Genomic DNA, 20,872 nt, shown 5'->3' with positions numbered 1-20,872 from the left:
ATACCATTAAGAGGGGAAGAACATGAAAAGCAGCAAAAAGCAAGTAGCACACAAGAGTACTTACTACCTCACCTCCTGTGTATGTCTACATGTACGTATATATTAAATATACACTCTGTCCTCTAGTTGATAAGCACTAAGGCGCAGTGCCAACCAGTAAGGGCAGTGACATTTCAGAGGCCAAGAGAAAATTCTAATCAACCGGCCCCAAACCACAGCCCTTTCGAATGTCAGGCACACCACATGGCACAAGATCATAGATTCTTGGCTACCTTCCTAAATACATTAAGCAAATTAGAATCTACAATAAGAGGAAAAGTAGATCTTCGGAATGCTCATTTGATTTTTTATTGATGTGGCAATATGATTTATTATATATATGGATGGTTTGAATACGATTTGATCTATACCCAGTAAATGAAGGAAAAGTACTACTGCTGATTTCAAAGCATATAAGAACATGCCAACCAAGGCACAAAATTTTGGTCCAGTTGTATTAAAAATCTTTTAAGTTTCCCTTGACTTCCTACATTTTTAAAAGTTAAGTATATATATTAAAAGTTTCCTTTAGTAGCTATGTAATGCCCCTTTCAGAACAAATTTTATCAGAGGTCTGATCAAGAACCTTTCTTAAAACAATTACATTGCTACTAGAAAAAGGAAAACATTGTAATTTCTGATATAGAGGCAGTTTTCAACAACTCAGTCCACTCCGTTTAAAAACATATTTAAAGGTATATTCAAAGTAGGTCCAAAACTGTAAATCATAGTACAGGCAAAAAAATGACTTTCAGCTCCTGCAATTTTGTTCCATTTTATTATATAATTTTGTTTTCTTATCTAAGTAAAGGAAATTGCCACTGCTGTATGAAAGAAAACTCATACAGCATTGAGATTCAATGCAAGAATTGTAAAAGTGGCTGAACACAGAACATTTTTTGAATGCACACATTAAAAAAGAAAATATTGTTCATTCCCTCTTTTCTAGCAATAACTCTCGCATGTTACAAACAACATTGAAGAATAAAATATTTGGGGAGGGTAGAGGGGCAGGGGGAAATGAACCTTAACTTTATTTTCCAAAACACACAGGGAGGCCGAGTTAATTAGCCCTGAATTTGCTGCAGTGAGAATCTAACACAGGAGTCACTAACGCCCAGGACCAGCTTGAACGCAAAAGTGGTAGCAGAAACGGATTTATTACCTGAACAGACCACAAGTCACATTTTAATGAAGCTTCTCCTTTGAAGTAAGAAACCAGGCTTTCCTTCGTTCTCAAATAAAAGAATGATTACTTTTAAACTATCCATTTTACAGACTTGCTTATCATTCATTAATCATTTTGACTATTTTCAGATTATCATCTATACTCATAAATCAAGCAATAGCAAAATTCAGGCATTCTTCCTTTTAAAACAGGAAAAACTCTCATTACAATCACATACAAAGGAGGATATTGAAATCTATTCACTGGTTACATCTTGCCTGGGCATAAATAAAGGTTTTTGTATTATCATCATGAACATTCTTTCACACTTCACAATTTTGGCAGTCTTAACTGATGGGGAAGGATTTTGACCAAGAACTGGATATTATTGGAGATGTGAATCCCCAGTAAAAATACATATCTGAAGAGCTTATAATTTAATATTCACTTACAAAAGCAGGTAAGTGTGAGATTGCCTAAACACCTGCCTGCACAAAGAGGTCAAGCACCTAGAGGTGGACAAATGACCAGCAGCCAAAAACAAACGTCTGAATGCAAGAAGAAAAAACCTCTTTCTACTCTTCCCTGGCATTTCAAGATCAGAAACCAGGGAAAAAAAAGGGGCAACTGGATTGCATTCTATATTAACTAGATAAAGAGCAGATTACAAGGCACTCAGTTCAAGCAAAAAGTCATTTTTCTTTTACACTAACAAATCTACATGATTACACTGTGCACAAACAGCACACCAAATTACTTGGTTTTGGGTACATCTGCCAAAACACAGGTCACATTTTGAAAAGATATTGTTTTCCAAGTTCTTAGAACTTATCAATGAAATAAATTCCAAAATTTAATAACTAATCTAACCCCCTCCATCTTTTTTTTTTAATTAAGGTTCTGTATGAACAAACATTTCCTTTATTCTTCATTTATGAACAATTGCAAAGCAAATACCAATTCTGAGAAGATGATAACCCAAAACTATGTTAATCGCTGCCATAAAAAAGCAATAAAAATCTTGACACATTGGCACAAGGTATGTAAATAATAAATCAGATATATGGAAAACTTCCTAAATTCCCAAATTTGCAGGTCAACCAGTTATAGCCAGCATTTTCTGAGCTTCTGCAAGTATCCCTGATAGAGCTAAGAAAACAAATTTGCCCTCATCTACCCAATGCTCTCGATTGTCACTTGATCGTGCACACACATTTCCAATAGACAATATAGAACATTTTCTGTCTGAACAACAGACTAGTAGGATCTGTCTTGTTTAAATCAGTGCAATTTAGAGTAATAAACGGTCAGCTCTAACCTGCCCAAACTATCCAGCCAACAAATAACAAGCTGATTAGCCATCTCTGTTCAAAAGGATATAAATAATGACCTAACTATCTGTAAAGAACTTTTTCCAATCAAAATAAGAAAACCTTCCACCCTCCCAAGAAGGAAATAAAAGAGAAAAATAATTTTAAGTGAGTTTAATTAAAAGCACTGATCTATCTTCCTTTCCCCACACATTTAATAACTCTTACACAGCAGCAAAGTCAGGCATTAATAAGGTCCTCCAAGAAGAATAGTTATAGCTGCATTTTACTCTTTTTACTTTCATTTAATATCTTGTATATGGACATACTTAAAAAGAATTTTCTAAAACTTACCATATATATGAAAAGAGGCACAATGCTCTGCAATGCTCCCATATACTGTCCAAGAGCTATGTTAAATCTTTCAATATAGAGATCTGGAGGGCTGGCCTGCAAGAAACCGTAAAAGTCAGGTTGCAATTTGAACAAGAGAAAGATCTGGAACACCATGGGCTATGCTTTCATAGCAAAACTCCAAAAACTACTAAGTATTTAATAGATTCAGTCCACACGAAGCCAGCCACATATTATTCCAGAGTTTCTACTATAACTTCCTCCAGCAAAAAAATCTTTTTAAACAGCAGCTGGTTTTTTTTTGCCTGTAACTGTATGTCAGTGCCTAGCAAAGGGCAGGTCCACTGTTAAATATGCTCTGCCTATAAAACACCAGCATTTAGCATAAGCAAATCAAAACATTGAAATGCCAGACATTCTACTGAAAAAGCTCTGTGTCAAGTGAAGAAGCCATAACCAGATGTGACCAAGTGCTTGTGGTCACCCCAAGACAGCAGGGTGACCTGGAGCTGCCGCTTTGCATCCGAGCTGCCATCCGGCACATCCCCTGGCTCCAGGGAGCCGTGTCTTTCACGGAGAGGGTTTCGGAGTGTTTGCTGTGTCACATATGCAAGGCAAATATTCAGAGATGGAGAGCTGGAAGGACTACAAAGCAATGCCTCGAGATACAGCTCTGCAGCTGGCAGCTACATGAGGCCCACTAGGTCAGCTACATTCCTCCAGCAGATAGCATCACCCTGCAGCCCCGAGCAAAACTTTGCCTTTCCCACCTAAAGAAGCTGCTTTATGCTTGGCCCTGTGGAGAGCACAGTGACAGCAGTGCTATAATCTGCACAGAAGACCATCCTTCCCAGTGTGGGAAACGAGAAAGCTAGAAAAGAATCATTTGCAGCAAGGTCAGTAAAATGGAGCAGGCAACGAGGAGAATGGGGAGCACGAGCCCCCAGTCTTTCACAGAGCTACAGGAGAGCATTAATCCCATATCCCCATCTCTATCCCAACCTACCCACATACACTTCCCTCCCACCTTTTCCCCTTTATCTTGGGGTGGGGAAAGGACAGGAAGACTGTGAAGTGGGAAGGTGGGGGCAGGTGAGGTATCCTGCTTACTACTGCTGATAGATTTACACCATCACCACCCCCTATCCCAGGGCAAAGCTTGTAGGAACCCAAGTTTGTCTTCGCAGGCATCTTCTTCCTCACCGACAGCGCTAAGCAAGAGCAGCATTAAAAACAAAACCCAGCAGCAACCAGAACACTGCAAGAAAAGAAGCTCAAAGCTTTTTCCTCAAGCTAAAGCAGAGTATTTGGTGTCAGAAATGCCTAAAAGCAACTGCACCTCAACCCCTTAGCACTTAGTAAAGCTCCTGTCTTTAAGGAGATTCTTCATTCTTCACATGGACTTAATCAAAGGCACTAGAAAGGCAATTCAAATTTACATTGATTCTGCTCTATGAAGTGTTCCGAATTTAATAATTTTTTCCCCTTATATTAGCTTCGTTTGCCTCCCTCCTAAATTATCTTCAGCCTTACCCACATGCTTATGTTCCCAATAAACACCTAATGACATAAAATAGACATTTCAAAAAGAAAAATAAATCTGTCAAAGGAATAAGGAAGGTTATTCCATATGCTGTTGCTAAAGGTTATATATAGAGATATTGCTCAAAGCTGATTTGACGACTTCTGACTTGTCAAGACTTTGGATACAGCTTTTTAGAATTTAAGAAAAAGAGAAAATTCTGCTTCAAAGACTGTCAAACAGAAGGTGACAACAGTCTGACACAGGCTGCTGATCCTCCTGCACCAAGAGCTCGAGCCTTCCTTTACAAGAGTTATCTGGAAAACAGTCTGAAGATGATTTAGCCATGCTCACAGATCCTATCCAAAGGAGTAAGTTTAGTTTGGCACTGCTGTTTACAGCAGATATTAAGATTTTCTTTTTCCCTACTAAGATGAAAACACACCCTTCCCTCCCATCACAAAATCCAAGTCACACGGAGCTTAAGAAAACAGGTTTAGGAGAAAACAAGAACGATGCACCGCACTGCCTTCCATTAACAATATCAAGAGTCCTTTATTTACTAATGAATGTAAATTCACACTTTATTAGGGAATGCCTAGAAATTGTTGGCTGCAACCACCTTAAAACCAAGCAGAAAACAATGGTTCTAGACCAAAACCAAAAAGCGCAAGAGACCTAACAGCTTCAGGGAAAGCACTCACCAGTGGAGGGCAAGTATTAGGCCTTAGTTTTAGCCTCCAGAATGCAAAATCACAGTGTTAACTGCTTAATTCATATGAATTATGGGGAGGGGAGTCTGAGTTTTACTCTCCAAATAATGTTGCACAGCAGCCTCACAGCTTGACAGGCAAGGCACTAACAAGAAAGCACTGAATAAGCATTTCCATTTGTTCCAAATAAGAACTTGACAACTCAAGCTTTCCTCGTTTCTTGCTTGACCTGTAAACTAACAAAAACACAAGCCAAAGAGAATTCAAGAACAGTATTTTCAGAGTTTATTATCTAAGAATTATTGTAATCCATGCGGAGAAAACACAGGCACCCTGTTGCGCTCTCTCTTTTCTATTCAGTATGCTGTTTTATGGCTGCTCAAAACTACTGGATTGAAATCAGTTACTTTTCTCAGCCTAGCAACTTTCTCCACACATCTGTATTCATATAAAATAACAACTGGATTTGGACTAATTTTACATATGCTACTTGAGTTTTATAAACAATAAAGCTGTGGTTAACACTAAATCTGCTCAACAAATGCTGTCCTGACTGCATAGCTGTTGCTAAGATTTTTCCTATTTAATGACCATCATTAAACAGAGCTTACGTCTCAAATCTCTATAAATGCAGCTATAAGCATCATAAAAGTCAGGAAACTGCTTAGGATGGGAAAAAAAATCTCCCTTGGTCTTAATCCAGAAAAGACACCACATCAGCTGTTTCAACTAAGGGAAAAAAATAAGCATGACATTTGCTTCTTAAAACCACATGCACAAAAACCACTTCTCTCTTTCCTAAGGGTCTGTACTAAAGCAGCTGCTCAAACAGAGCAAGAAGAATATACTGGTAGTCAAAGGTTTTCCTGGAAGGAGCAGGATCTGTCACTCCTCATGCTGAATCAAATTGACAGCTTTATCTTGCTCAAGATACTCTATTAGGGCAGACAGCACAAGTCCTCTCCTCCAATTGCTCTCACCTGTCACTCAGAGCTAAGAACAGTTTTCTAGCAGTAGCTCTATAGTGCATCTGCCCACGGGAGCTGGGGAGGTTTGCTCAGATTTCTCAGGTTGTGATAGATTGCACTGAACCTGTTCAGCTTGTTTTTTGAGAAGACTTCTTTGCTAGCACGACTTCCTATGGCTGCTGCTGCAAGCTGGTGTTAGAGACATCATTTAACCTCCTCGTATAGCACACTGGACATCTTACAGCACCAAGAGACAAGAGAAACGCCAACAAAAACACATGTGAGAGGAGGAGATGCAAGACAGACACCCTCAAACAGAAGCAGCAGTTGGAGACCCAGCAAACTAAATCACCTTTCTCTTTTTTGAAATCTAGTAGCAAATCATTAGAATTATCTTGAACAACAAACATGTGAAAAAGCTTTTTTTCTTTCTTTTTTTTCTTTTTTAGTTTGGGAGTTCAAAAGCGTTGTCTGAATATCAGGCTTTGATCCAACATATGAAGGAACACCGGAACACCTGGCTACACAAATTAACTTGTAATTCATGCAAGAAACGGCCTGAATCTTTTAAACTAGCTTTCACTGTTGCTCAGCAAAATGTGATTTGTTTACAGGGTCTAGCAGAACAGATAGGCGACCCCCAAGTCAACAGCACTAGATGAAAGCACCGTTAAAACTTAATATAGGGACCTCAAAAGAGGTGGCTTTTGACTGGAAATAGGAGGAAGAGTCACCAAATCGAAGCCCAGGTAAGCACTAGCTGACTGCACTGCAGTGCTCATGGGCGTCCCCAGAACTGTTCAAAGCTGTTATTTCACCATGGCAGTCTCCAACCTTGCCGAGCACAGACTTTCAACCATGGAGCCTTCATTTCCCTTTCAAATAAGGTTTGGGAAGCAGAAAGACCTAGTATTTAAGCGATTGCCAAATTGTTTAAATATAAAAAAATCTTCAGAATTTTTCAATTTAGTCAATACTTATTCTTGCATGCTACATTTGCTTACATCTTTCTTTGATTATATCAGGGTCTGCAGCACAATTTAGTACAACAAGACAGTAAAATACAAGCCTTCCTGAAAAGCTGCAAGGACACTGTTCACAGGTTACCTTGCTCACGGCAGTGCAATTTTTAAGTGCAATTCTCATGATTTGGTGACTCTTCCTCCTATTTCCAGTCAAAAGCCACCTCTTTTGAGGTCCCTATATTAAGATGCACACATTGCTACAATTTCAGTCAGAGTTCTATTACTGCAACATTCATCTGATCCAGTTGGATTCACTGTGCAATTCCAGCATCCAAGGCTTGTTTCCTGACAACTAAACAACACTTCCCTTGCAAAACTGATGAGCCACAGCACTGGAGATTTGAGGGGAGGGGAGAGTTCTTTTAAAGAACATAGGCCAGATAATAGAATGGCTGTTTAAAAAATAAAAGATGGACCACAGTTGGCAAAAGGATATTCCAGTGTCCCAAATAGACTTAAAAAAAAGCTAATAATTTAACGTATTTAGCAATAAGAGTTAGGAAATGAAAGATTTCAGTTTTCTACCTCTACTGCTTTTTGCAGCAGGCAGAATTTAGTGGCGGCAGACCTGTTTTCTAAGCAAATGTTTGGGAAACTAACATCTCTAAAGTGTTTCAGGGATGAGCTAATTTCAGTTTTAAACTTAATTTCACTATTATTACTGTGCTACAAGAGACAAGACATCAATTGCTGAAGAAGCTTTTTAGTTCTCATTTGGCCGGCAAGTTAACAGTGCCCCCCACAAAATAACAAGGAAAGGCTTCTTCACACGCCTGGTGTGCATAGCCTGGCCCTACATAACTACATTAATAAAGTGAGATCATAACCTCATTAAAGACCTGATTCACTAAGATTATATACAAAAAACAAAAGCACATATGATCTTGCCAAGAATTCTGTCAACAGCCTGGCATAACTCTTCAGTTATAACATATACCACTATATAAAGGTAATCAACGCACCTTAGAAGAAAAGCAAAATACATCCACAAAGTAATTTATGGAGGAATCACCCAAACGAATGACCGTTAAGAGTCACCGTGAGCCGGTAACGTGATACACAACACGACACAGCACGACACAGTCAGAAACACTATTTAGTGACACTTTACACCACCCATACATAAGCTCATAGTAAGACAAACATCACATGTCTCTTCTACGGTTTGTACTATACACCTTCTATAATCAGAAGAAATATTGACAGTTGAATAGATATTTCTAAAAGATTAATAAGCACAAAAAGCCATCCACGGCTCAGAGCCGGGCCTCTAAAAGTTTCTAATCTGATCAATAATAGAAGGCTAGCAGATTAATAACTCAGTTAATGAACTCAACATTTTTCTGGACAGCATTTAGAACTGACTGATTTCTTTCCTTCCTTTGCCCTAAATAAAAGTAGTGTGCAGAGTGACTGAGAGTATCCTAACTAAAACGAAAACATATCCATGCTTGCCTGGCCAGGCTACTGTTATCAGACATGAGCTCGACATGTCAGTGCATTCTGACACTTTAAAGTCTTGTGACAGGAGGGGTCTGCCTCAAAGAGCTGATGGTGGCATGACAAGGGATTAACATCATGTACGTTCCTGGTACAGAGCGTTCACTGCTCTACACCCAGGGCCTAACATAGACGGATCCATCAGGCAGCTAGAAACAAGCCAAGGTGAGAATGCTCAGACTTTACGATGCTCCTGAGACGCTTTGGCATTTTGGCATCCGACTCATTTACTGCTTTTGTGGTAGGTAAGGTTTTCCTGGGAAAAGTGCTTATTCCAGGACGTCGCTGACACGTGGACGTTCCGCAATCCACCTGCTGAAAAACTGCTGCACTTTTGTGCAGAGCTGCTGCCCTAGTAGTCTGGGCATTTCAGTTTTCATAATCACCCTCTTTCTCACCAAAAAACAATATTCTTGTTTGTGTTGGCCTACATCTGTCTCCCTACATGAAAAAAATGACTGTGCATCAAGTCACGTGTTGCTAGTTAAACAGAGGCCAGCGATTACATCAAACTTTGCTGGCAGTTGGGAGGACTGTCAAAGAAAGCAAGATATCACACAGTGAGCATTAGGAGCGTTCACATAAATAATGATTTACTGTTTGGTTTTATGAACCAAAAATCTTCAAGGAAATCAATAGCAGAACAGACCAACATCTATAAACTAACTGGGCAAAGGTCTGTCGCCCCATAAGAACAAAGTCAGTCAGTCAATATCACTAAAGAATATTAAGATTAAAAACATATTTGGATAATAACATATGTTCTAAGAAATTACTTTCTTAATAGCCAACTTCACAATCCAAGTTTAAAGCATGTAATTTATTTACAAGACCATTTTCCCAGTCATCTAAGTGTTACTTCAAGATGCTCAAAAGAGGGATTTAGAATCTAAAAACATAAAGCCATATTTTCTTGAGACAAAGAACACATCATACACTTGTATCAAAGATTATCTCGTGTTACATTACAGTCATGTTCACCTGGCATAAGGTGTGCCTAACCTACGTCAGGAAACTCTTGCAAGACAGAGATTGCATTAAATAGTTGTCTCAGTTATTCTTTCAACAACTGATGTTCAGCAGGCAACTTAGTTTTTAAGTAGGTGCATTTTAGTACATTTATGGACTAGAGCAAACGTTAAAACTAGCTCCTTCAGCCAGCTTTAAAACTTACAGGAAAGCGCCGAGGACTGCACCAGAGCCCTGGGTATTCCCAGCTTCAGAGGAAAGTGCAATGCTACCACGGACGTATCAGGAAAACCGGCCAAACCGGCACAGCTGCAGTGACTCTGAGTTCTCACAATCAGAGGCAAAAAATTACAGGCTACACCGGTTCAACAGGACCAAGGGAAGACTTTATTCTAACTATTACGTCGATCCATGCTGACCAATTTTTACGGAACAGCCAAGGCTGTCATTACCTCAGGAATAAAGAGCTGTACAGCAGAAAAGAAACAGAGAACTGGCTCAAGATGAGCTAAATATTTCAGTCAGACTGTCCCAAAGAGGACATCCATTAAATTTAGGGACTTTTTCTTCTAAGGAAACTAAGAGGCAAAGGGTGAAACAAGAACATAAGAATGATAAAAGTGCTGCATGTGTAAGGACAAACGTGCCTAGCTGTATCTGATATGACATATGAAATTAGTTCTCAAATATTTGCAGTGCTTTGGTGCTCTGGTTTAGGTTTCCTGCAGATTTGGACTCTGCTTGACTCGCTGCTAGCCAGCCCTGAACTTTAACATCAGTTTTGGAAGTAAAAAAGCTGTAAGAAAATATAATAGTACTGCTGCTACAGCAATAACAATTTGGAGATTTGAAAAGGAGTTTTAGACAAGGAACACACAAAAACAAATATGGATGCCAAGAATATATGCAGAGAAGGACAGGCATACACAGGCTGTATTGGAACTGCTGTAAACCACTGACATCTAGAGATAGGTACAAAAAAATGCAGAATAATCTCTAGCATTAAATTTTCAGACGTAGGAATTCATTGTGTACACTTCATAACTCATACTTAATTCACTTCAAATATTTCCTCTAGATCCTCACTTTTGCCTTGCTTCTGATGGTCCTTCTGACAAGGACTATAAACATTTTATACAGATTAACTTAGTGTCAGACATGGGCATCGTGCTCAGATTCTGTTTGACTGAAATATTTACAGCTTAGGCTACACTCTAGATTATCTATTATCCAGACTTTGATTCTTTACTATATACAATTTTAGTCACCGTGCTGCATTTTTCTAAGGCTAACCAGATGCCATATAATTTGACCTAAATTTGGTGTTTTGTCTGACATCCAGCTAGTAGTAAATCAAGTAGCATACAGTTAGGTAAACTGGTATAAATTAATCTTAATGGCAATCCCCTCCATGGTCTATCTTCATGCTGCTCTGACATAACCACAGATCCCAGGAAAGACAGAATTAGATTGTGCAGCTTCTTACCTGCAGCTCCTTTGAGACTCTCTCTAAGTGGTTAGTTATCTTTTTTATTAGGTCACTATACATCTGTTCCGAATGCTGCTGGCATACACACTTATACACACAACTGCAGAAACAAATATAGGAACAAACGATGAACTTACAACAGTTTGCAATGGAAAGTAACAGACTTTAAAAAGCTTGTTCATGTCACAATTTAGAGGATAACAGGTTTAATGGAATGATTAAAAAACCTACATGAATAAAACCTCCAGTACAATAAGAAGGTTTAAGAATGTGTAAAATTCTTGGGAAAAATCCTAACTAAAAGATGGGTAACACAGCCTATCAAAATGCTTCTGTTTTAAAGGAAACAACAAAAGCTATAAAAATAGATACAAGCATGCAACTCCATCCATTGCTACTTAAATTTAAAAACCTCTGCATCTTCATACATTATGAAGATGCAGAGAAAGAGTGACAAACTAATTCTTCCTTTGATGGTTGGTTGTATTAACTCTGACCTTCAATGTTATTTTTGCTTTTTAAAAATAGTTTAATATTCCCATAGAGCATGCTATAACAGTTTGTCTGCATTAAGTCAGAATTACTAAACAGATTAAGAATACATTTAAAACAAGTACAAAATAAATGTGTGTATTATTTTCAGCAAGTTACATTAAGTTAGTCAATCTTCAGGACTGACATTCATGTTACTTATATTAAGCAGCTTTTAGTTTTATTTTATGCTTTCATTCTATAGGTCAACACTTTGAAAACCAGCTACAAAAATCCAAAGGCACAATTCACCCAATATCTGGCAAAAACTGACTCTCATCCCCCATGCCTCTATTTCTGCTCATCTCTATCCTACATGCACTACTTTGGCAGCAAGCAATTTAGACCAGTGACTGCTCCTTTAGAACATACCAATAAATAACACCTTTCTAGTAAGGTTCATATCCCAGACTTGCATTCTGTCTGCTGTTAGTAGACTTTAAAGGCTAAAGCCAGAGAACAGCAACATCCTTAATGCCTCTCTGGTGCAGTGACTTGAACTACAAACATTATAACTCTCCCATGATGAGGCTGTACAAAAAAAACAACTTGCACAGATGGGATTAAATGAAAAGTAAATTAAGAGCTATGGTAATTCTGCAGTGCAATGAAACATTAGGCATTAACACCACACTTTCAGGGGGCCAAGACAGCTTGCTCGGTCAGTAACTGTCACTCTCAGAGTTTTCCTGAAGAAGGGAGTTCCATAAGCAAATTATCACCAAAAGATTCAGTAGTCCTTTATATGCTAACATTCTATTTTATATATATATATATATATATATATACACACACACACACACACACAGTCTCTGAAAGCTTCAAAAGCAATTAAAATACTCTGTTCAACCCTATATAAAGTCTTCATCTGACAAATCATACTGTACCTGAAAAAACATCTCTCATTCTATTATATTTTGAAAGTAATTACCTGCAATTAGATATTATAAATCTCTTGGTAACAGAAGTCTATTTTCTTTATCATGGAATCTACCAATAGCAGAACCTATTCTGCAATAATTGAATATAAAAGACATCTCTGTATGATACAATAAGAGCAAAAATAGCAATCTAATTTGGATCAGAGCAAAACATAGGAAAAAACTGTTTTTTGTGATTTCTTACAAACCAGCCACTAGGTGACAACAGCAAACAGCTGTACAGTTTTGTTTACTTAATAACCAGTATATAGTCACTTCCACAAGCTGTCTCATTTGTAAGTATCTAATTAAACCGAATTTTGAAGTATATGTCTGCTTAATGTTACACACAATATTACTGTGCATACTCTTGCAACACATTTTGTAGCCAAACACCAGCTTTTGTATGTACGTGCACAGCATGTTTACATTTCATTTGAGCACTTCTACTTAGAGGTTATTTCTCAATTTTCACATCCTGTTTTCACTTCCTGATAGTGGGTTGATCTTCTGAATCATCCTTGCCCTCCTACCACCCAGAAGTCACCAGCTTGTTAAGTCTTTTAGCATAATCTAGAGCCCTAAAAAAATAAAGCCCAAAAAGGAAACTAGAACTAACTTGTGAGAGGAATGTAGGTCTGAGATTTTCAGGTTATCTTGAATAATACTGATATAATTGTACTATACTTGAGAATAGTTGTAAAAGCTGCCACAGTAAAACTTAACAATTCACATTTTCCTCATCTGATCATTTTCCTTCACAAGCATTTGACGATATATTTAAGCCTTTTAATAAGAGGTGACTATATACAGGCAAGGTTTGGGCTCAAGCATGAAAACAAAAGCTAAACACCTAAGTTACCACAGTGTGATAACTGATCCATGTATATGTCTGTGGACTAGACACCTACAGATACCACTGATCGGCTGAAATACAGATCTGCTATCTAAAAGAGTATTTCCAATTTGCACTATAGAAATCTTGATTCCTTTGGTCAGCACAAAGGTGATCAAAAGGATGACTATTTTCGACTCTGCCTCGCTATAAGAAATATAAAGATATATAGTTGTTTGAACCACTGGCATTAAAAAAAATAAATAAAAATAAAGTAAGCACCCCATTGTTCAGATTGAAGAACTAGCCTAGAGAGACAGAGAGAATCCAAACCCTAGGTCTGCTACAGACCAAACAAATGTGGTACTCCAAACAAATGTCATCATTAAAATTCAACAAGATAGGCAGTTTTCTTCTGTCCCCAATCTATTTCCTCTAGATTAAGCAAAGAGACACTTTCTTAAATAAAAAAAAATAAAAAAGAATGGAACTCAGGCTGTTATCAGGGTAATTATGCCCATAAAATTAGTATTTAGAAAAACTTCAAAAACTGACTTGCTAGCTTTATAGCTTTATCAGTAACACTGAACAGCAGGACAACACGAAGTATACATATTATACATATTATCTGGGAGAAATTTAAAACCAAAAATAAAAATATATATACCCTCAGTATATAAAAGCTTTCAAAAAGTATAAAGATGATGAAGATAAAAATCAATTTATCTGGAAACCATAACTAGGTATCGATCTACTTCCATTATTGTAGTATTGACTTTACACACCTATTCTCAGCGCAGAGATCACAATCAATAGAGGTCAGTTTAACTATTATTGATTGCTGTAGGCACCGAGGAACTGTTGAGTTGCAGAGATTATTTGGATTATTTACACTGAAGTTTCAACCTTTCTCTAAACTCAAACTGAACATCTCAATTATTTATATGGATGCTGCTGAGTCCTGAACAGTTCCAAAAAAGGTGGAAAATGAATGCAGAAGTTTACTGAAGTTTTCAACTGGAGTTAAAAGGGAAGACCTGCTACTCTTGTATCTATCCCTACTCTAAAGCTTCAGACTGGAGACACAGCAGCTAAGAGCATGTGGGCAAGAAACAGCAAGACTGAGAGGCTCAGGCTCAAAAAACAACAGTGACCAAGATGTCTATGTAATTTTTTGGAGTGCAACATGATGGCAGGGAAGAGAGCAGTGCTACTTGTACTGCTAGCAAGGGCCAGTGGTTTTACTAGCAATCTAGACAGTAAAAACAGCAGTTTCTCCCCAGTTTCCCTGTTAGCCTACACACTGGATACCTGCCCAGTTACACCAAATATCAACAACAACAAACATTCCTTCTGTCTAGCCAGCTAAGAAACTCTTAGAGCTTTAAGAACCGCATCAACTTTAGCAATTTGGTTTAGAGCAGTAGTGCAGTTTTGAAGCAAATCCCCTGCCAATACAACTGCTGTGCACTGGCTCAGTCTGTTGGGCAATCTCACTGAGCGAGCTCGATTGCTTTGGGAGCAAAGCATCAAGAGAAGCTCCAGGTCAAGTGGAAACCAAATGCTGTCCAGATCAGATTAAGTACAACGGTCCCAACCAACAACTGGTCCTTCAGAAAGCCTCTAACCAACAGGCTTCATGGTCGAAGGGAAAACTGACTAAATCTAGTCTTAAATCCAACACCCAAATCACAGGGTTTAGACTTGAGGGATCTCAGTGACTTTGATTTACTTCCACACTTCTATTGCATCAGATTAACTGCTATTAAACAAGACAAAGAAGCCCTTTCAAAGAGTTATTATATCAATAACATGCCAATCTCATCATGTTGAGAATTTAATTCAATTCTAAGTTATACTAAACAACTGTGTTAGAGCCTACTTCAGTGTTAATATTTTCAACCTTTATGCATTTGTCTTCTTTGGTTTTAAGACACCTAGTATTTTTACTAGTTTACACATGCTGTATCTTTCTCACCCATACATACAAAATATGGTATATGCATAGGCTGAGAAAGAGAACAAACATTTAACTTAGTAACAGTCACATAGCATTTAAACACTTCCTTACCTGTATATTTGTTCATAGGATATAGGGATGTAGTCACCAGGACTCTGAGTTAAAAGCTGATCTATGGCACTGTCCAGCTTTGGCCAATATGTGCTCTTATAGTCTTCAATTGTTATAACATTCATTACTGCAAAGAAAATACAAAACTATGTTTAGTAACTTAAATTAGAAGAGTAGAAGTAAAGGAACAATCAACAGTTTCAGATCTCACTGATATGTTGGCCAAAGAAGGGGAAGAGTTCGCTTCTGCTACCACCATCTAAAAATAAAGCCTGTAATTGAAATTGTACCTTTATGATTACAAAAAAAAAAAATAAGAAACCCAACGAAATTAGTCTCCAGATGCCGCTCAGGTCCCACGTAGTAAGGAAAAAAAATAAACTCCTGGGAGTTCTGGTATAACAAAAATAAATAAATAAAAGCAACTCAGGAGCTTGACTGAGAAATTACACAACTCAGTGGGAGACTAGAATTCACAATTAACGCTGAAGATGTTGCATGCAGAAGAACAAGGTTTGGTCAGGATTAGGGGGTTTAGAATACTCTAAATCTAAAGCTAAACCACTGCTTTTGAGGAGCAGGATTTCTGAACTCAATTTCAGTGAGGCTTGAAGAGAGCTTGGTCTGTTACTTTGTCTTGGCAGAATTCAGAAAAATAATTTCAAGAAAATAGAGAACAGTTAACAGCTCCACAACAAAAGGGAGTACAAAAATCCTGTGGACTAGAGAGATATGAGACAAGAAAATAATATCTAAATGCAATGCTTAAGAGTAGGTTTTACAAAGATTCCCATTCCATGCCTCGAGGGAAGGGTGGGTGAGGCTGGATGGAAACCTGCTAAGTGAAGCACTGCTCAAGTCTCCCTTCACGTTGCTCGCTCTTGCTTAACACCTCTCTAGAAACCAGCACAGGGAAGGGAAGGGAAAGTCATACCAGGACTGCAGGATGCTTTCCCAATGCAAGCCTGCAATCTGAAAGCAAAACTGCCACTTGTTGTCAAATTTAGAAATGTCAGAGTTCACAAGAGGTCCAAGTACACACACAATCACTAAGGCATAAGCTGCATGGCAGCTCCACGATGCAAAAATATCCAGATGATCGAGAGCAGCAAAGCAGCTACCGGGGTGCAAATTTACCTCCTCATTCATCTCTCAGTGACCTGAGCTCTCTTCCCTTACAAAGCACAGGCTCTGAGCAGGTTATTCTCAGCAGCATTGTCCACAGAGCAGCTCGGGAGATTTTTACTCTCAATAGCAAAACTTATGCATTTGTGTTTTATTTGGCCACCAGAAATTAAAGAATATTTTTCATAATATTATCCTGTGTAAATCCATGGCTACAACTGAAAGTAATCAACTATAAGCAAACACTTAGTTATAGGTTTAATACAACACAGAAAATTCTCTTTAGGTTCTTTTTCATGAGAATGATGATTAAAATAATAATAAAAAAGAACACAGACACAAAAATGAACTATGCATTATTTTATTTGATTTTAGCTACCAGTCTTAGCAAAATTTCAAGAACTGTACTTGAGCTCTTAGAAATATTTTAAAGGGTCTCCACCTAACCTTCTTACTCCAACATTCTAAGCTGAATTAAACCAAAAAAAGGACCAACTAGACTACATCAGTCTGCAGCTAAAGACAGGAACAAACATCACACCATATGTAATGACACAGTAGAACATGGGTCACGAATTCTTGTTCTGAAAGAAAGAATTAGGAGGGAAGGATCTGCTCAAAGGTCACTGGAGTTCCACTTTACCATGGAATTGTAGGAAATCATAAGTGACCCACATTTTTGACAACCCCCTTAGGAAAAACGTGTCCAAGACTAAGCATCTGCTTGACAAGCAGAGAACGACACCTTCTTCGCTGAGTGAAAAGCTTCCTCTTCTCAAAAAAGAAATCTAAGTAATAGATGCCGAGAAATTCAGGTCTACACTGTCAAAATTATTCAGCTGGGCTGGTTTTGTTCATATATATACATAGCACCAAAGCTACACCAGGCAAGGAAACAAAAGGAACAGAGAGTTCTGATGAGTGCAATACCTCAGAGAATTTCATGCTTTATATGAATTCCGGATTTCTTTATATGTATATTCACATGCACACACAGTTATTAGCACCAATAAGGCAGATATTGTGTTGGGATTCAGATTCTGGCACTTGAGAAGTGAAAACAAGAAGTCCAAAACCACACACTAAGCAAAATCAGGCACAGCTGTTTCTTCTCCCACTCAGACTTGAGCTGTAAAGCTAGCTGGAAAGTCACCTTCCCATTCTGGGGAGGTTCCAAAGTTTAAAACTGTTTTCATTCTGAACCGAAAAAAAAACAAAAACTCTAAACTCTCTAAGCTTCTGGAGTGGGAATTCAACAGTTTAGTTCCGTTTCAACCTTTGCAAAGGTTTTCAAGCCACCCCTGGGTACCTGGGGCTCCGACAGCCATACAGGCAGAGAGCCAGGAGGCTGGAGGTGTCTGGGAGCCCTAACTTCAAAGCCGCTGCTCTTGGCAACCTGCCCAAAGCCGGGGCTACCAAAGAGCCAGGGATCTAGAAGCCTGAACTTCTAGTTTCTGAGCTGCTCAGTGCTGGGCTGCTGAGCTGTGCAGGTGAGCTGGCACAGGAAAAAAGGAAGGAAAATAAATAAATAAATAAAGAGTGTGTTTCCCACCAGAGTTTCAGCACGGCAGTTACATTTCCACACACTCTAATTAGCCGAATCCAAGTTTTCTTACAATCATTAGGCAAAGTGATACATTTCACCCTGAAGCAAGACTTTTGGGAATAAAAGTAGAATTGAAGTGAACAGCAGACAAATCTTAGCTCAGCAAAACCACAGAAAATCCTTCGTGCTTGCTGTTCCTGTCAAGAGCTACATCCAAAAGGTTCCAGAGCATTTCAGAACCATTTTCTCGGGCAAATATGCCTTCTCTTCTAACAACATTTTCATACACATGTATAACACTTCCAGAAGGGCTCTCCAGATATCACCATTCCACAGTTTCAATAGTCAGAAAGAGGTTTCACAGCCATATTTGGGGCATTTGTTTCTACTGCTGTCAATCAGCCAGGGCTAGCGTTAGCTTTTAAGTCAGAAAGAAGAAATCTTTAGGGAAGCCCTGTCCAAGCAAGGCTGCAGGAAAAGCCACAGTACCACCATCGTTCCAAACACCCAGAACACACTCGCTCTTCCAGCGCTAACACCCAGAATCCTAACGTGTCTCCTTGCCACGACAGGGAAACAAGAGGCTTAGGAGCACGCAAGAGAGGTGACGTTTTCTCCCTGCAAGGAAGCAGGACACGTTGCACGGTTGTTTTTCACTCCTGGTTCACGCCACGAAACGGCCCTGTTCTGGGCCAGGCCAGAAGCACAGGGGACACGAGGGCAGGCGCAGGGAAGGGGCCGGCAGGCAGGAGCAGCAGCAGGGCCCTAGCTACAAGGGGCGCGGGTGACAGCGCCGCGGAGTCCCGGGCCGCGCTCCCCGCACCCGCCGGGGCCGCGGAGGGGCCCGGCCCGACACCCGCGGAAGGGCCCGACCCGGCCCGGCCCGCTGCTCGGTCACTCACGGAACTTGGAGGTCGACGCGTTGATGTTGATGGCGGCGATGGCTGCGGCCCCTCCTTTTCCCGCGGCTCCCACGGGGTCGCAGCTCCTCATCACGCCGTTGGCCTCGGAGAGCTGCGGCGTGGCCGGGCACGGGTCGAGCCCGCCGGGGCCGCCGCGCAGGAGGCGTTCGCCGAGCGGCCCCGCGGCGGGGCCCAGCAGGTGCCGCGCGTAGCCGCCGGCGCCCCAGTTGTTGTGGTTCTGGTCGTCCATCATGGGCTCGCAGCCGCCCTCCTCCTCCATGCTCTCCTCGTCCATGGGCCCCGCGAGGCGGCGCGCGGGCCGCGATCAGCGCCCGCCGCCCATGGCGCCCGCGGGGCAGCGCCGCCGCCGCCAGGCCGGCTTCGGCCGCAAAGCGCCGCGCACGACGCCGTGCGGCAGGGGGAGGGCCGTAAAGCGCGGCGCGCGGCCGCAAGGCCTTGTGGGGAGTGTAGTCCGGCGGGCGGCGCCTCCCGCCGCGCTCAGCGCTTTTTCCTCCTAAAAACTCCGTTTTCGGTCAAAACGTTCCCAGCCCTTCCTTCGGGCCCCAGCTGAGTGCGGAAGGACATCAAGCCGCCTCCTGAGCACGGGGGGAAAAGGGCGAATTTCAGAGTCAGAGCGTTTCCCCCTTGCGCCGCCAGCCGTAGCGCAGGACCCGCCCGACTGGGCGCGTTTGGAAGGCTTAGCCGGCATTCCCGGATCCCGGCAGGCCTTTGGGATGCATCTCCCTCTAGCGGGAAAAACCGCCTTTATATATAGCGAGTGAGTGGATAGGAACACCAACTCAGCGTGCCACCAACTCAAAAAAAAAAAAAAAAGTTATTTTAACATCTCTGTAGATGTTATACCATCCTCCCAACACTCACTAATTTGTAATTTCAACATACTTGCAAAATCTCACCATTATACAGCTTTTTCTCCTATTATTGAGGAATAGCTTTCACAAATAATACAAAACTTTATTTTCCTCACCAATGTAACAGCTAACATAAGAGGAAACTAAAAACAATATCTAGTTTCCTTAAGTATAATTACTTATTTTCATACTCCTTTAAACGTTCATTTTGCTTTGAGGAGAAAAATGGAAATGCAGATGGGTTTTTACAGAAAATAGATTTCCACCATGATGGCTTTCAATTTTACTTGGAAAAAAAATAGATAAAAGCCAAGTGTCTGGCCTTCTCTGCAAAATTTCTTACAAAAAGTAAAGGATGTGTCTAAGATGCCGCAAATAGAAATATTGATTTCTATCTTAGCGTGTGACAGAACTGCCCTATTTTGTAAGAACAGAGGGTGCCATTGATTTTGCTGCTCTTTGAAGCAGGTCCGTTTTGAACTGCTTGGATAAAGACAGGCGATGAAAATAATTTGTCCCCAGTGCATTTTTATTGTGTACTTGAAGTAACAGTATTTTTCTCTCACACACAGAAGTATATTTAAAAAAAAAAAAGAGCAAGAACAAACAGAATTGCTAACTGTTTTCTCAACCCAAAATTCAATACTTTGCATTTTCTATCTTATTACATGCCAGTGCGTCACTACATCTTAGATTGTGGGCTCAGACAGGGCTTATTTATATGCCTACTTTTTTCTCTCTCTCTTTTTTTCTTTTTCCTTGGGGGTTTACACTGGGTCCATGAATATTCCTTGCGGGAAGCATCACCCCTGTTGCCTCCCCAGCGCTTTCCCTGCAGCTCCGGCCCTCGTGGTCCCTGCGCTCCCCGGCATGGCCCTCCTCCCCTCTGGGACCCCCAGGCTGCCCATAGAAGTCTTTTCTTTGGAAATGCATCCCGGCGGGTGCGTTCCCAAGGGATTGCAGGTGTGGGGTGCGAGATTCTGCCCTGGCTGGAACCACCTGGAGCTGGTTCC

The 20,872-nt window shown here is 40.3% G+C and overlaps 1 protein-coding gene across 2 annotated transcripts in view; it reads right to left on the bottom strand.

The window, feature by feature from the left end:
• Positions 1 to 19,351, bottom strand: part of CACUL1 (CDK2 associated cullin domain 1) — a 32,450-nt gene extending 13,099 nt beyond the window's left edge. Inside the window, exons 1-4 of one of the 2 annotated variants that reach the window (XM_088520097.1) lie at positions 18,988 to 19,350; positions 15,415 to 15,541; positions 11,055 to 11,157; positions 2,872 to 2,967 (exon numbers count right to left, since the gene is read on the bottom strand). In XM_088520097.1, coding sequence (XP_088376223.1) covers positions 2,872 to 2,967; positions 11,055 to 11,157; positions 15,415 to 15,541; positions 18,988 to 19,282 — 621 coding nt within the window. In that variant the 5' untranslated portion in view covers positions 19,283 to 19,350. Of the gene's footprint in view, positions 1 to 2,871; positions 2,968 to 11,054; positions 11,158 to 15,414; positions 15,542 to 18,987 lie in introns of both variants that reach the window. The other variant, XM_088520098.1, reaches the window with a different exon arrangement.
• Between the last annotated feature and the right edge of the window lie 1,521 nt (positions 19,352 to 20,872).

The sequence above is a fragment of the Tinamus guttatus genome, unplaced genomic scaffold (assembly GCF_059628265.1).
Source record: "Tinamus guttatus ecotype Peru unplaced genomic scaffold, ASM5962826v1 Tinamus_guttatus_pri_ptg000079l, whole genome shotgun sequence".
Classification (NCBI taxonomy): Eukaryota; Metazoa; Chordata; class Aves; order Tinamiformes; family Tinamidae; genus Tinamus; species Tinamus guttatus.
This window is presented reverse-complemented; position numbering and strand designations above follow the sequence as displayed.